Genomic DNA, 16,210 nt, shown 5'->3' on the forward strand with positions numbered 1-16,210 from the left:
TTTATTACTTACGACAGAAGCCACAGCTTGCAGCGCAGTTGCTGTGCGACCACTCGGCGTAGCTCGTGCACACCCCGGGTAATTCATACGCTTTGCAGTTTGGCAAGTTGTCCTGGCATGCGTGCGGAGGAATCGTTGTCATCACTGTCTGGCCAGTTGGGGGGATCGCTAATGATTTGATAGTATTGAGTCAGTCACCCATCCGCCAAAATTTAGTGTCGAGTTTAAACAGTTGTTATTTTTCTTCTATTTTTGTCATTCGAATACTTTAATACCATTTATATAATCTTTGGATTTGTAAAAGATATCAACACGGTTAATTCTTCTTCATAAGTAATAGTTAAATGACACGAATTAAAATCCTTGTGATTAAGAATAGGCGGAACGAGCGTCGCGAACGAGCCCTTCTTAATCAATTAGATTTTAATTCAGGCTATCTATGTGACTTGGAATACAACCTCGTTGGCTGATACATTTTAAACGCAAAATCTGACGCAGGGAGAGTGTATCGGATGAGCGGCAGTAGGCGGACCTTTAAACACCCGCGAAAGTTGAAATTCTTAATAATTAAGCCTAAAACTAAATGATTGCCTATCTTAAATTCCATTGGCTGAACATGTAGGTTATATTCTAATGATTTTAACAAACTGGCACCCAAAACCTACCGGCGCATGCCTGGCTGTTGAGGGAGGCGGTGATCGAGGCAAGCTGGCTGAAATCCTGCACGGTAAGCACATGGGAACTGTCCGGGTCGCTCGCGATTGCGTTTAGCTCCGACGTATCCACACCGCCACCTACACCGACAGCAAACACCTGTATCATAGAAACTAAGATGTTTCAGGTTCCCAATACACTTTTTACAACATCAACGAAGTTGACCTACATCAATGTTAAAAGGACGATGCACGTGCTTTGGTGCCCGTCTATCATATTACATGTTCTTCGAGATACAGGGATCGATTAATCAAATAATATGAGAGGATAGTTGACAATACATATGGAATGGAGTATAGTGAAATCTTATGTAATCCGTCTTCAGAATTACCCCGTAAATAACTGCCTACAGGTGGGGTATAAAAATCGTACCTACTCGCGATATAGAATAAATCAAAACGCATCAAAGCTGAGTATCTTCAATAAACAAAACATTTAGGTTACACGAAGAATACTGTTTCCACAAAACTGCTGTACCTGAACGCCAGAGTTGCGAAGTTTCTGTGCCTCAGCCAGAGTGTTAGGTCGGTTTGTCGACCGTCCGTCTGTAACTACGATGGCGATGTTGGGTATGCCAGGACGGTCACCGTTGTTCTGGTTGAATATCGTGGTGTAGGCGTCCTGTTACACAAAAGGCGAACGGGTGTGAAATAACAACAACAACCTCTACTACTACAACTACAGCAACAGCAACAGCAATGATATAATTATCACCATAATTACCGGAATGGTCTTCAAATTACAGAGCTTTGTCCCTATCTCGTCAACACCGTTATGCCAACGCCATTTTATGTGATTGTTTATATTAAGGCCGATGTCCCATAGTAACTTTTAAATGACATAAAAATTAATACTTTTACGATAACCGTGCGTGATGGTATATTGTGAAAAAAGAAGGCAGCAAGTCATGTTAATTATATAACTTCTTTCGTGTCAATCAGAGTCCAATCAGAACGAATTGCTGAAATAAACAATAGCGTCATTATCGCTAGCGGGATATACAATATGACCCTGTATTTTCTATACAAAATATTAGGCGAAGGTAAATATATGACTTTAAACGCTGAACATGGACGTGTTAATACTAATATACACGTACATGGAGAGCCTGTCCCGTGTTGGTGGTTCCCTGCTTGTACGGGATGTTGGCGATGGCCTGGTCCACCTGCTGCTGGGTCGTATACCTGGACAAATGGAATTACCTGGTAATTTGTGTTCATAAAACATAGATGCCACTAAATATAAGTGTCGTTAGTTCTTACCCGGGCTGTAGTAAACGCCCCTAACACATTTTTTTTTTTAATACGAGAGTACCAGCTAGACAGACTCAAGGTTTTATAGGCACAAAATACCAGACAAAGTGTTCACGTTATAATGTGTTCTCTATCAATTCAGTCCGTGCAAGGAATTCATTTTATTCGTGCAATTAAATCGCGGTTATCAAAACTTACCCATATTTACGAAGACGAGTGCATATAATTTGGATATTCTTTTCGGACATATTTTTTTCGGACTGTCGAGGTGAATGTAAACATCTGAACAAGGAACATACGGGCAAATATGTTTCAAATCTCAATATTTACCTGTTCAGATTAAATTGTGGGAATGTTCTGTCGCTGAAACTCTCCGTTGCAATGCGCACCTTGTCTGGACCGACGTCAAACTTAGATGTGACGTCACGAACGAACTGGAGCATTTTTTGGTAGTTGGTGGCACCAATACTTCCGGAAGAATCGAGAATGAAAGCGACGTCGGCCTTGGCCGCACAGTTAGGGGCGGTATGCGGCTGTGCATGAGGTTTCGATACTGTATTGAACAAAAGAAAATTTATATGAAAATATAAGAAAAACGGCTAGAGAAAACCTTGGAATTCAATACCATTCAAAAATACACAACCATTATACAAACTATTCTTCAATCACCAAGAGATAGAAAGGTAGTGAACATGGCAAACACTTGTTAACCGAAGACTCATTATACAGTGTGTTTATGTGTTTAGACTTATGTTTAGATCGTCACCTTCACACGCTTTTGTAGACAGGAGGGCATTCAAGGAGCTCAGGGCAGAAAACGAGTCGGCAGTAAAAACGTGGGTACTGTCTGGGTCAGAAGCGATCTCGTTGAGTTCCGACCGCACCACACCGTGGCCGACACCGATGGCAAGGATGGTTATGCCGGCGTCCCTGGCCGCCTTCGCTTCCGCAGCCGTGAGGGTCGGGTTGTTTGACTGTCCGTCAGTGACCACGATGGCGATGTTGGGTACATTGGCTCTGTCACCTTGGTGTGGGAACATGTTATATTGTAATTTATTATCGTTTTAAGATGATTTTTAAGTCGGTTACCTACACATTGACTAATGCCGATAGTTTAATAATGAGTTTCTCGTTTAGTGCATGTATTGTATTGATCGATGTGCTTTTAAAGCTGCACTCTCACAGATTTACCATTTTTACAACTTTTTTTTTTATTTTTTGTCTTGGAAAGAGCATTTTTTGCGTAAATATCTGCAAACCAATGATATAAGATTGCTAACAAAAAATCAGATCGTAGATTATCATATTTCCGTTCGAAAATATATGTTTTGTGAAAAATGCATAAAACATCAATTTTTAAACTGAAATATAAAAAATCTGCGATCTAATTTTTGGCAGCAGTCTTATATTACCGGTTTCCATGGACTTTCACAAAAAATGGTTCGTTCTAAAACAAAAAAAATGTCTAAACGTTCAATCTGTGAGAGTGCAGCTTTAAAAAGGATCTTGGTTACTTGTATATTAGGCTTCAGCGATTATAGAGTTTCCATTATTTTTCTTAATCTCAGTGTTTATGATTTTATTTTTTAACAGACTGCAAATAGATATTAATGCACGCAGTATTATCGAATTTGCATGCTGATATGACGCAGTGATTATATTTGAAATACACAAACTGTCATTGTGTGAAAAAACAAACTTTTTATGATGTTGTCTGAGAGGACAGGACAATACAATTAACTGGCATAAAAACGTTCAACTGGCATACCGTGCGCGGCGGAGAAACTGTCAGTGTGCATGAATCGGAGAGCCTCGCCAGTGTGGGTCAAGCCGGAGTGATAAGCGATGTTGTTGATGGCCTGTTGGACGCTCGGGCGGTCTTGGTACGTGTTCATGTAGAACTCTGCCTTGACGCTCGTCTGGAACGTGTCCACGCCCACCTGGACGGCGTTAGGCCCGATGTTGAAGCTGTTCATCATGTCGTGGACAAAGCCCTTCATTGTCTGGAAGTTGGGGGAGCCCACGGAACCGGAAGAGTCCAGCAGGAACATAATGTCCGCCTGGGCTTGGCAGTCCGCCTTCGGAGCAGGCGTCGTCGGCGGCAACGTTACCACTTTGACTATTTAAAAAAATCTATATTAATAAAAACATGAGATGTATATGTGAGCGTACCTACTGTGACGTTGACGTTAACTGTCATCCAAAAAGGTTAATACTTCATAGCTTAAGTATCATCAATTAAAAGGTGATGCAATGGTTATAATTAAATTGACAGTCTTATTCAAAATCAATTTATACACATTTTGACATTTATTCATCCTTTTTGGAATATTAAAACACAATATTATTACTGGTAGTACATCTTATTTGGGAGTGAGAGTGCATCTTTAAGATAACACGGAATAAGCCAATTAGGATCGTTGAACGCTACAAACCTTCACACGCCTGGTGTGAAAGCGAGGTCTTGATGTTGGCGAGGTTGTTGAAATTGTCCACTTGGAACACGTGGGAGCTGTCCGGGTCCGTTGCCATTGAATTCAGCTCGCTCTGTTGGGCGCCAGCCCCAACACCTACCGCAAACACGGTGATACCATGTGCGCGCAGGCTGGCTGCCTCTGAAGCCGTGGCAGCGGCGTTGTTGGATTTGCCTGCGTATGAAGATCATCAGTATAAAAGTGCTGGATATGTTAACGCAGCAACATATATCGATTGGTAGACAAATACCTTCTCTATTTTTACATTATGGACAAACGCTCGTTTTAAGTAAATGAAGAAATACTCCTTTTAAACTCAATCGAAACCCACAAGTTTTAAGCCATATATCAGTGTAAGCAGATGTCACGAACCGTCAGTGACGATGATAGCGACCTTGGCGACATTTGCCCTCATGCCGTTGGCGGTGGAGAAGGACGTCTCCCGGGCGTACTTGATCGCCTCAGCCGTGTGCGTTGTGCCAGATGTGTACCTGGTGAATTAATGATGAATACTATTCAGGCGATATCTCAAGGATCATCACCATCATCATCATCATCATCATCATCATCATCATCATCATCATCATCATCATCATCATCACCACCACCACCATCATAATCATCATCATCATCATCATCATCATCATCATCATCATCATCATCATCATCATCATCATCATCATCATCATCATCATCATCATCATCATCATCATCATCATCATCATCATCACACCACCATCATCATCATCATCACCATCATCATCATCATCATCATCATCATCATCATCATCATCATCATCATCATTTTTTTTTTGGTTGCATATTAAAGTGTGACGTCATTTTAACGTTTAATACAAATGTATGAGTAAAACATACTGAGTGCTTGTAACTGCGTTCTTGATGGCGGTCTTGTCGTTGTACTTGTTCAGATGGAACTGGTTGTAGACCTTCGTGTCAAAGGTCAGCAGTCCGATATGAGTCTGCGTGGGCCCGATCGGGAACCCGTCTACCAGGGTGTTGACAAAGCCCAGCATTTTCTGGAAGTTCGAAGCCCCGACGCTTCCGGAAGCGTCCAAGATGAACACAATGTCCGCGGGCTCAACACAACCTAAAATGAACAATGTGTGAGATTGTCTATTGTTTATGGTATACTAACCATCGTTTTTGAGGAACTTTGTCAACAACTTAAGATGCACAAACGAGTTCGTATACGTGTATTGTTTATGGTCTTATTGCCATCGTGTTAAAGGATTTTCGCCGACAACTGTAAGATGTACAATGCACTTTTTCGTATACATGAATTGTTTATGGTTAAAACTTTTATTGCCTTGATGTTTAAGGAACTTTGCCAACAACCATATAAAAATAGTTATGTCCTGCTAAAAATAAAACGCCGGGATACAGAAATACAGCGCGGAAATAGCCGAACACGCAAGAACTCATACTCGGAACGCAATACAACTAATCTATTTTTATGATTTTGTCGTCATTCTGCTAAACATAGAGCTCATTGAGACAAAAAAAATGGGTTAAAACGACAGGAATAGAAGTAGTTCTTTGGAATTTGCGGTCTTAAGACTACCTGCGCGCATGCGCAGATAGTCTAAAAATGAGCAATGCATGAGAGTGTCTACCGTTTATAATGATCATTGAGTTTTTGGAACTTCGTCTTCATAACATCAGTTAGAATCGATATTTGAATATCCCTGTCGATCAAGGGAAGCACGTGCCTTTATTTTCAACGAATATGCAACTCGTAAGGCCGTTAATAAAGGTTAAGCAGCGAGTATCAGGATGCATGCCTACACGTATGCAGAGAACTTTGAACAGATGCGTACCAGTAGCCATTGTGGCTGGAGGGAGCGTCTGAACCGTGGTTGTCGGTGGAGGTGCCGTTGGGCAGGCGGCTGTGTTACACGCGTGATTCTCTCTGGCGTTTCCGGTACAGTCTGCTCCGCCGTTAGCCGGGCGCGGGTTGGTGCAGGAGCGCTCACGGAACTGAGTGCCGCTTCCGCAGGACTTTGTGCACGGGGAGTATGATCACCACGTTGTCCAAGCTCCGTCAATTGAAATATTTTTATCAATACTAGAACACTATGATTAACGGGCAATTTTAATATATAATTTTACTACCTTATTAAGTACAGTCTAACCGTTCCCGTTGGCTCAAACTGAATGTTAAGGACCGATTTCTTAATACTGAACGTAAGCATTCCCGGTTGGCTCAAACTTTCTGAGGCTTGAGGTATTTTCGCCGGTTCCGGGGAGTTCCGAATTGTTTATAATATACGTAAACGATATATTATAAAAACGGTAGGAGCACAGTGCCGCGTTAGCTTGCACGGCTACTGTACTTTCAAAGGTCATTGAGTCTCTATATCGCTCAACTGTATATACAAACACACCATCAATGTTATTTCTCATTAATATGAACAAGACTGAAGCAGAAAATATGGCATTTAAAACGTTAACAAGATTGTTCTAAACACGACATTGTGACCTACTGTTTACTCAGCATGACATCTGCACTGGTTAACAAGCGCTCACGTTTGTTAACTGTTTTGTATCCCAGGTATATGTATATTGGTTTGTTTATCCATTGCAGCGCATACACTAAAACCGCGGAACCAACTCGCAAACATTAGGACCATGTAGTAAGCCTTCATTGAACCAAGGGGTTACCTTGAACTTTGTATAGTCAGCTAACCTTGAACTTTGTATAGTCAGCTAACCTTGAACTTTGTATGGTCCACTAACCTTGAATTTTGTATAGTCAGCTAACCTTGAACTTTGTATGGTCCGCTAACCTTGAATTTTGTACAGTCAGCTAACCTTGAACTTTGTATGGTCCGCTAACCTTGAACTTTGTATAGTCAGCTAACCTTGAACTTTGTATGGTCCGCTAACCTTGAACTTTGTATGGTCCGCTAACCTTGAACTTTGTATAGTCAGCTAACCTTGAACTTTGTATGGTCCACTAACCTTGAACTTTGTATAGTCATCTAACCTTTAACTTTATATAGTCCTTCAATGTTTAACTGAATAGAAATGTGGCATCTAAAAGGTTAACGTGGTGTTCAATGTGCAACGATTGAGTATGTGATCGGACATAACCAATAAACCACTCTTAATCTTCTGGTCAAGTGTTAAGTAAGATCGGTTTGACACTTAAGTACATACTGTAGAGTGCAAACCGGGTTATTGTTTGTATTATTTCACCTAGTGACCTACTATTTACCCAGCACAGTTCATACTCGTACTTGACCTAGATTCCATTAATACACACATTCCGACCAAGTTCCGTGAAGAGTGTGTGTTGAGGTTAGCTTAAGGTAGACGATACGTACTTCTGCACGCTGTTCTCTTCAGCTCGGCCTGTAGGGTGTTGAGGGCATCGAAACTGCTCACTTCGAACACGTGATGGCTGTCCGTGGCGATCGTCTGCAACTCTGCTTTGTCCACGCCGGATCCAATACCGATCGCGAAAATCTGAAATCCGCGATCTAACAGTTAAAGCATAAGTTTTTAGAATACTTATTTATATTTTGATGTCTTTAACAATGTCGAGTTAAATGTGAATGTTTTTATAACTTGGAGCTGCAAAGTAAAGACCCAAAATGTAAAGTTCTTTATGCACCAGCCAATTGTAACCCCCCCCCCCCCCACCACCACCACCAAGTCCGGGGAACAACGGGGACTTTGACTTTCGGTCCAGTCAATCCCGGGTAAAATCCCCGCCCTGCGGGAACAAACTGCTGCGGCCCGCCAAATGCCCCCGCACCTCGGGGACATCCTAGGTTAGGCCGATTCCCCGCTATATTCGGCGCAAAACCAAAATTACCGCCGTCGATCGGCTCTGCGGAGCCACCTGGAAGGTAAAAACACGCCCCCGCTAACCCCGGTATACCCCCGGACCTTTGGGGGCCGTGGTCACAACTGACTGATGAATTACAAGATTGTATCCATGTGCATACCTTAGCGTTCAAGTGACTATGAATGCTTGCAGCCTCTTTGACGGTTTCCACCGGCACGTTCGACTTGCCGTCTGTCATAACAATGAGGATGTTGGCGACTCCCGCTCTGTCGCCGGCGGCGTGGGTGAAACTGTTCGCCTCCACATACTTGAGGGCGCGGTCAGTGCGGGTTCCGCCAGATATGTAGCTGAAAGGTGGAATAAAATAGTTCACATGAGTAACCAAAACATTCAAGTCATGTATGAAACAGGGGCGGGTCCAGAAATTTACGTTAGAGGAGGCGTTACTTAGTGGCACAACCTTTTGACATTCGCACCTCTCTCAGAACAGAACTTGAAATAGTTTAATACGATGGGAGGGGGACGGGGGACGATATGGTGCTTTTGAGCTTATTTTTTTTCTCCTTCAAATTCAAAAATATTACAGTATAGAGAATTTTTAATTTTGTCAAATCTCATTCTATGTTTATGGCAATGTATTATTTTGGTGATATACATGTTCAAATATGTATAAAATATCATTTTGGCTAGTTGAAATCATTTATTGTGACTTAAATGAGCCTTTGTCATCAAGCCACTGTGATTCAGATAAGGCTAAGGTCCGCACTATTTTTTATATTGACGTAATTTCGTGATAAAGGTAACTGGTATATCTGTCATAATTTTGTACATAAAACAAAAAAGGAGTGAAGCTAAGGCCCGCCTCGCCCCAGCCGCCCCACCACACACACACGCACACCATTACAAAATCGGAAACAACCCTACATTTAAGACTTCTCTCCTTATTTATATCATTTAAACATGTGCGTGAAGTTAGCACCGTAGCACCGTATCCCCATATCACCGCGGTGATGCGGTGCTAGCACCGTATCACCATCAAAATCTATACAATAAGAGGACATGCAATATTCTCGAAGAAACATGTAAGGCTCGTTCTCGCAGAAACGAGCAAGGGGACCATAGGGGCCTATGTCACTGTGTAGCCGAGACCTGGCCCTAGGTGATGGCACATGTGAATACCCTAGGATTTTAGGCAGGCTATGCGGGAAAGGGACATGAACTCGATCCCCCATGCCAATTTGGCCCATATTCAGACACTGTTATGGTGCGGATGCCTTAAAAACGAGCAAGGGGACCAATGGCACTGTATCCAAGGGTTACCTGGCGGTGTGATACATTCGGGGAAACTGTTAATACTACGAGGATTTTAGTCTGGCCCCGTCCTTAGCCCAACATTGTGCGTATATGGGCAATATAAGCCCTACTGACCCCTACCATACATGTAAGGCTCGTTCTCGCAGAAACGAGCAAGGGGACCATAGGGGCCTATGTCACTGTGTAGCCGAGACCTGGCCCTAGGTGATGGCACATGTGAATACCCTAGGATTTTAGGCAGGCAATGCGGGATAGGGACAAACTGACCCAAATATTTTACCTCGGGGACATAACGATAAGTGTAGGGATGAACTAGGCCACGAGGCTTACTTTATGATCAATTTTATTTCGCTGGAGCTGCTGTACTGAATAGCCGAAAATAGAGCTCGAAAATTGAACTTTGCTGCTGCAAAAGCCATTTTTGGGACGAACTGACCCGATTATTCGACTAAGAGGTCCTTAACAGAAAGTGTAATGATAACTAGGTTCAGGGCCTATAATGTGAAGTATAGATAATAATAATACTCTTTCATGGCTCATGTTCTAGGCATTGACACGTTTGCTTAAAATTATCATGGCTATTGCCACTATGCAAGAGTGGTCGGCATTTGGAATCCCTTCAACCTCAAATATACCATTGTATTCGGAAAAGTCTGGTTTGAGCACATTAACATGTGAGCATTGCCTTATACCTCAATATGCTGTGATGGCTCATGTTCGAGGCATTCACGAGTTTATGTTCAATTAACATGAATATTGCCAGAGTGGTAGGAATTTGGAATCACTTCAACCTCACATAGGCCATTGATCTGGGGAAACTCTGGTCTGAGCATAATGAACGAACACATGAATATACATCGCTAAGGTGTTTGAGTACACAACATGAAAATCCCGTGTCAATAGAAAAAAACGTTATTTTGGTAAATGAAATGTAAATTATTGAGAACACTGCGTTGGAGATTGATTAACACCGGGTTGCAGACATCAGGTTTAAAGCTGCCCTCTCACAGATTTACCGTTTTTCCATTTTTTTAAAAAAAAAAAATTGTCTTGGAATTGGAAAATATTGCGTAAATATCTGCTTACCAGTGATTAAAGATGCTGACAAAAAATCAGATCGCAGATCTTCATATTTCCATTCCAAATTTAATGTTTTATGGCTTAAACCGTTACTAAGAAAAATGCATAAAACATCAATTTTGGGACGGATCTTTAGTCAGCAGTCTTTTACCATTAGTTTGCAGATATTTACGCAGGTGTCAAAACGTTCAATCTGTGAGAGTACAGCTTTAAAGCTTAGCTTCAGATTTGAAAGGTAGGGTGTTTCTAGCACAGTTTCGAATTTAAATTGGCCCTATATAAGAAACAGTCGTAACATAGTACCTGTTTAACAAAAACAATAGCTTTATATTTTTTAGAGACAGATATTGCCGAAATTTACCTTCAATGCCTTATAGATAGAAATTTGGAATCCCCGATTCGCATCTTACGATGAACAATCGATTGATGACTAAACGATTGACTGCTACCGAACATCCGTATTAACGGAGGGTACACAGGGGTAGCATTTTGGATGGTATAAGAGGTGCAGGAGAGAAAACAGTGATTACTTACAGGGGAAAAGAGGGCTTTTCGTTTAGCAGTGTTGTTGAGTATCCAATATGTTTACTTTTAGATAAAGATAAGTCGCATTATCTTTATATTTAGGTCTATAAACGTATGCTACATATATACAATATATTTCTTGAAAGAATTATATTAAAAATATGGTAACATTTTGTAAACTTATGAATGTGTTAGTATCCTTTCCTGAATGGGGCCATTTGAAGCGGTAATTTATCAAAGCCTGTCATTAATAAGCATACTTTCGAAGTTAAAAAATGCGCAAAATCTGCGAAAGATGCAAGTGTCGTTTGCGATGTGATAGATCAGTAAGTTAGATTCAATACGATGTATAAACGATGTCAATGTTATGTAAGTGTTCGACTATTTTCTTTTCTTCTTGCAATTGTATCATCTGGTGTCTAGTCCCTTTAATCTTATTTTAAAAAAATGCGTACAAACCTTTGACCTAACATGACCGACATTTACTGACAGTGTACAACATAGGAATCCGTTGTGTTTTCGCTTATTCGCCTGTTTCTTTTGCTCCCCCACCACCCGCCCGAACCCCACCCAGGACCCCGTCTCTCATGTACGGAGACATTGTTGTTGTTGTGAAACTGAGTTTAAAATATAATGTTGCAAACCGTTTAAACATCTCTTAAGTATAAACTTAACTATGCGTCATCTCATAGCGTTTTGTCTATTTGGGAGCCTAACATTTGTAAATAACTACTGTGTTGTTCCCTAAAAAATAATTATCAGTATACAAATAACTTACAGAGTTTGCGCTTAGAAGCCTATTTTATAGATGTATGTGAAGTAAAAAAGATATCGATGAAATCTATGCATTTGGTAGCATTATATCGCAACTGGAGTTGTTCAGTCTCGTTAAAGAAGCACTCTTACACCCAAATAAGATTTACCATAGTTAATACAATTGTTTAAGTATACCAAAAATGATGAATACATGTAAAAAACAACAATGGTTCTTATGAAGGATATTGAGTTTAATTTGAAAGAAAGATGCAGAAAACACGGTATTCTACCTTATGAGATGATAGAATTTCATGGTAAATCTTTGATCACTCATTATTTTGCCTTTGTTAGCTTTTAAGTACACGGTTACAATCTTGTTATCAGTAAGTTATATTTTCCATAGAAGAATTATTAAGTAAGTAGATAAAGGTTTATCACTCATGTTTGTTATACATGTATATGTATTGATTTTTAACAAGAGTGTCGCTTTAATCGAACCAACACCCAACGCAAAGTAACATTATTAAAAGAATAAACAAACAAACAGAACAGGAACATTTCAACATCTTGTAATTTATTTACAAAACACAATGAACAAATATTTCAAGAAAAATCTCAGACAATTAAAACTCATAACTTTTGTACAAAAAAAAACTATAAAAGTGACCGAACGTCTTGAAAACGTCGTGAAGCGTTTCTTATTCCACCGTATAGCCTGGTGGGTAACTTAGGACGACATCTGAAGGGCAGTTGGGAGTCTGGCAGCACTTTCCGGGGGCTGGAGCGTCCCAGTGGCAGGTCGGGGGAAGGTTCCACACCACACATCTGTTAAGAGAAAAATGTTCATTTAGCAAACTGAAGGACGTTAATGATATAAGACTTGAAGAACAGACATATCCATGGCTTACAATACACCCAAGCACGTGTAAAGAGACATAAAATAAATAATAGGAGTCCAGGAAACTTGGGATAATATTCAAAGATATGATCTACCGTGAAAGTAAAGTTTCTAGCACTTGTCAAAATGACACAGGGGTTGTATTCATTATGCATATCAAATCAATCTTACAGTCATTCATATTTGACATAATTCACTCTATTGGTTAGTTATTAATAATCATTAATCCGATTAGCTACATCGTTCTTAGATCCAACATTGAATACCAGCCTGATCTACATGTGTATTTAAGCATATCAGTATAGGTTCTTGTTACACGTTAATGGTGAAGAAATAAATATTAAATTTGGTCAATCATTTTTGCATTTGGAAAGTTCACGCGATTAAGATCAGATTTAATCCATGTATGCCGCAAATAATGATACTGGTGGGCAAGAACGACGACACAATTGTTCATGGATTTTGCGGTGCGACATTCATAGGAGAACATAATGGCATGGATAAGTAGTTAATTCGAGTTGTCATTCTTGTGTAAATAGTGTCGGATATGGCGGAACAATGGTCGTTATGTTAAATTTTGAACTAAATGGAAAGTTGTCCTTTTTTCAACTTGCATTTTAAGGAAAAGAAACTAACAATGTTTGTATACAAAATATGGACACGAATAGATGCATATGCATAAAGTTCATAAAAATATACCCTTTCTTGAAATAATCTTCTAATATTATATTGATTTTCTTACAATTACTCACTGATATGCTTTGTAAATACCGCCCGAGGGGATCGTATGCATAATGCATCTTAGTGACAATTTTTAAATTAGTGAAAAATAGCCTTTTTGTTGAATTGAAAGAAAACAGACAATATTTGTACATGAAAATATGAAAATAAGCAAGAAAATGGTTTAAACAATATAATGTATATGAATAAATTTCATGTAAAGTAGAGTGTGTTTTAAATAATCGTTGTCAAATACTACGAAATGTACACTAACTTCGAAATATTCACAAATTTACTTGATCAATGCGGCCCCAGGCCCTAATGTTTCGAAACTTCTTAAGTCCCTTATATCTAAGTATGTATATTGGCATATTGATATAAGCCATTTTAATCCTGTTAAGCTTAAGAAGTTTTATGAAATTGGGGCGGTCTTCATTTCTTTAATTTTAATGGCGGAATTACTTAAATTCTCATATAATTTGTATTAAGACTTGGGTTCTATAAAAGTGCTGCATTGCCATTGCCTTTGAAACCAGCAGGTGACCAACTTACAGAGCAGTGCATCTGTATCGTCCCATCGAGGCGTCGGTACATTCACATTTATAGTCGCACCCGTCCCTCCACGTCTGGCTCTGCGTATACACGTTGTTCTTGTAGTAACAGCCGGTCGTCTGACCTGTAAGACCACAGGCCAACTCAAAATACAAACTACACAGGTGGTGTGTAAGCTTATTTATTCTCACACTTGGGCAAGGTCCATTCGGCGAGTGCTCCGATAAGATTGTTAGTCATATTAGGTTTTTGGAGCAAAGTGCACTGACAGAATGTAGCCCTGGTTCTTTAACGTGCACCAGTGTATGACCTCCATTGAACGTCCCTGGCGGAAGACGATTAGAAATATTCTTAGTGGTGCGGCGGGGAATCGAACCTACGACCTCTGGATTGACAGTCAAGTGTGTTACAACTAGACCCCGGATCCGCCACAAACCGTAATGTTCTACATACGTGCAATAAACACTATCAATAAAATGCAAGATTTAAATATAAAGTAAATGCGAAAGATAATGTTATGACATTAAACTACACAGCTTTTAAAGGTATTACGGAGTGATTCTTCTTTTCCGTGCAAAATCGTTCAAACTGCATAAAGGAAAAAATAATAAGGATCGATGCTTATATTTACATTTCCCCTTTTCACAAATTTATCATTTTATTTTTCCGCGATTTAATTACAATAAAGGAAAGAATACTTTCGAGAGTGTTTTTAATTCGTGTTTTACATATGCATGCCCCAGGTCAGTAAGAGGTCACGAAGGGTCGAACGGATCATGCAAAAAGAGCGCAAAATTTATCGTTCAAAAAATCGACTGCGAATGTAGATATTTTCCTATATATGGTGCTCATAGTACAAAAGTAATAGTACGTATCCAAATTCCGGTAATGTTGCAACACGTACCGGTCATGGTGCCTGTCCCTGTGCCCGTGGCTCCCGTGCAGTCCGGTACACCGCAACACTGTTCAGCAACCGTCCTCAATACGCAGCCCGCCGCCAAATTATACGTGGGACACCTGATTGTGATAAAGCATGTCAATATTGGGGTTTAAAAAGTCATTGGCTTAATTGTTCATACAAGACGAAACATGTTTTGTCCGTCTGCCAAATTGCATTAACATATAAACATATTTAAGAAGCATGAACAAAACTTGCTTTAAAATCTCCTTAGTAATAACTACCAAGCCCTCACGGTTACTAACGCAATTGAATTTCACCAACTACCATTTATTATGCCAATATTGTAATCTGATTCTATTGGAGCAACCTAGCCTGAACCACATCAAACAGGAACTTGTTTTAGGAGTCCCTATTCAAGACAAGCCCCTCCCGATGACCCAGCCTGTACTAGTTATACATTCCCTATTGAATACAAGCCTCTCCCGATGGCTCAGTCTGCACAAATAATACATTCTATATTCAAGACAAGCCCCTCCCGTTGTTCAGCCTGAACTATTTATACATACTAGCCTGAATTAGTTAAAACACATTCCTTTTTCAAGGCAAGCCTCTCCCGATGGCCCAGACGACTGTACCAGTCATACATTCTCCATTCTAAACAAGCCTCTCCCGATGGCTCAGCCTGTACAAGTAATTCATTCCCTATTCAAAACAAGCACCTCCCCATGGCTCAGTCTGTACTAGTAGTGCATTCCCGATTCAAGACAGACCTCTCACGATGGCTCAGCCTGTACAGGTATTACATTCCCTATTCAAGACAACCCTCTCCCGATTGCTCAGCCTGTAAGGTATTACATTCACTATTTAAGACAAACCTTTCAGGTAATACATTCCCTATACAAGACAAACCCCTCCCGATGGCCAGCCTGTACAGGTAATACATTCCCTATTCAAGACAGGCCTCTCCCGATGGCTCAGCCTGTACATGTAATAGATTCCGTATTCAAGACAGGCCTCTCCCGATGGCTCAGCCTGTACAGGTAATACATTCCCTATTCAAGACAGGCCTCTCCCGATGGCTCAGCCTGTACAGGTAATACATTCCCTATTCAAGACAGACCTCTCCCGATGGCTCAGCCTGTACAGGTAATACATTCCCTATTCAAGACAGGCCTCTCCCGATGGCTCAGCCTGTACAGGTAATACATT

At 40.4% G+C, this 16,210-nt stretch overlaps 2 protein-coding genes across 2 annotated transcripts; both read right to left on the bottom strand.

The window, feature by feature from the left end:
- Window positions 1-4: 4 nt before the first annotated feature.
- On the bottom strand, window positions 5-7,443 carry LOC128221709 (cartilage matrix protein-like). Its single transcript, XM_052930310.1, is given in 12 exon segments — window positions 5-168; window positions 666-813; window positions 1,192-1,335; window positions 1,814-1,898; window positions 2,298-2,520; window positions 2,734-2,991; window positions 3,736-4,086; window positions 4,403-4,615; window positions 4,814-4,932; window positions 5,318-5,549; window positions 6,280-6,527; window positions 7,424-7,443. Coding segments are annotated over 12 exon segments (2,205 nt in total).
- A 5,155-nt stretch (window positions 7,444-12,598) lies between these two features.
- On the bottom strand, window positions 12,599-16,156 carry LOC128221710 (uncharacterized). Its single transcript, XM_052930311.1, has 4 exons — window positions 16,122-16,156; window positions 15,005-15,117; window positions 14,101-14,224; window positions 12,599-12,755 (listed from the first exon to the last, which is right to left on the bottom strand). Exons 1-4 carry the CDS (start codon window positions 16,154-16,156, stop codon window positions 12,629-12,631), a joined length of 399 nt encoding a protein of 132 aa, XP_052786271.1. The 3' UTR covers window positions 12,599-12,628.
- Between the last annotated feature and the right edge of the window lie 54 nt (window positions 16,157-16,210).

This window comes from Mya arenaria, chromosome 16, assembly GCF_026914265.1.
Source record: "Mya arenaria isolate MELC-2E11 chromosome 16, ASM2691426v1".
Taxonomy (NCBI): domain Eukaryota; kingdom Metazoa; phylum Mollusca; class Bivalvia; order Myida; family Myidae; genus Mya; species Mya arenaria.

Coding starts and splice junctions, on each gene's coding strand:
- LOC128221710 (XM_052930311.1), bottom strand. CDS start 16,156: ATGTATTACCTGTACAGGCTGAGCCATCGGGAGAG. Junction 15,118..16,121: donor AGGCTGAGCCATCGGGAGAG/GTCTGTCTTGAA, acceptor TATCACAATCAG/GTGTCCCACGTATAATTTGG. Junction 14,225..15,004: donor AGGGACAGGCACCATGACCG/GTACGTGTTGCA, acceptor GTGGTCTTACAG/GTCAGACGACCGGCTGTTAC.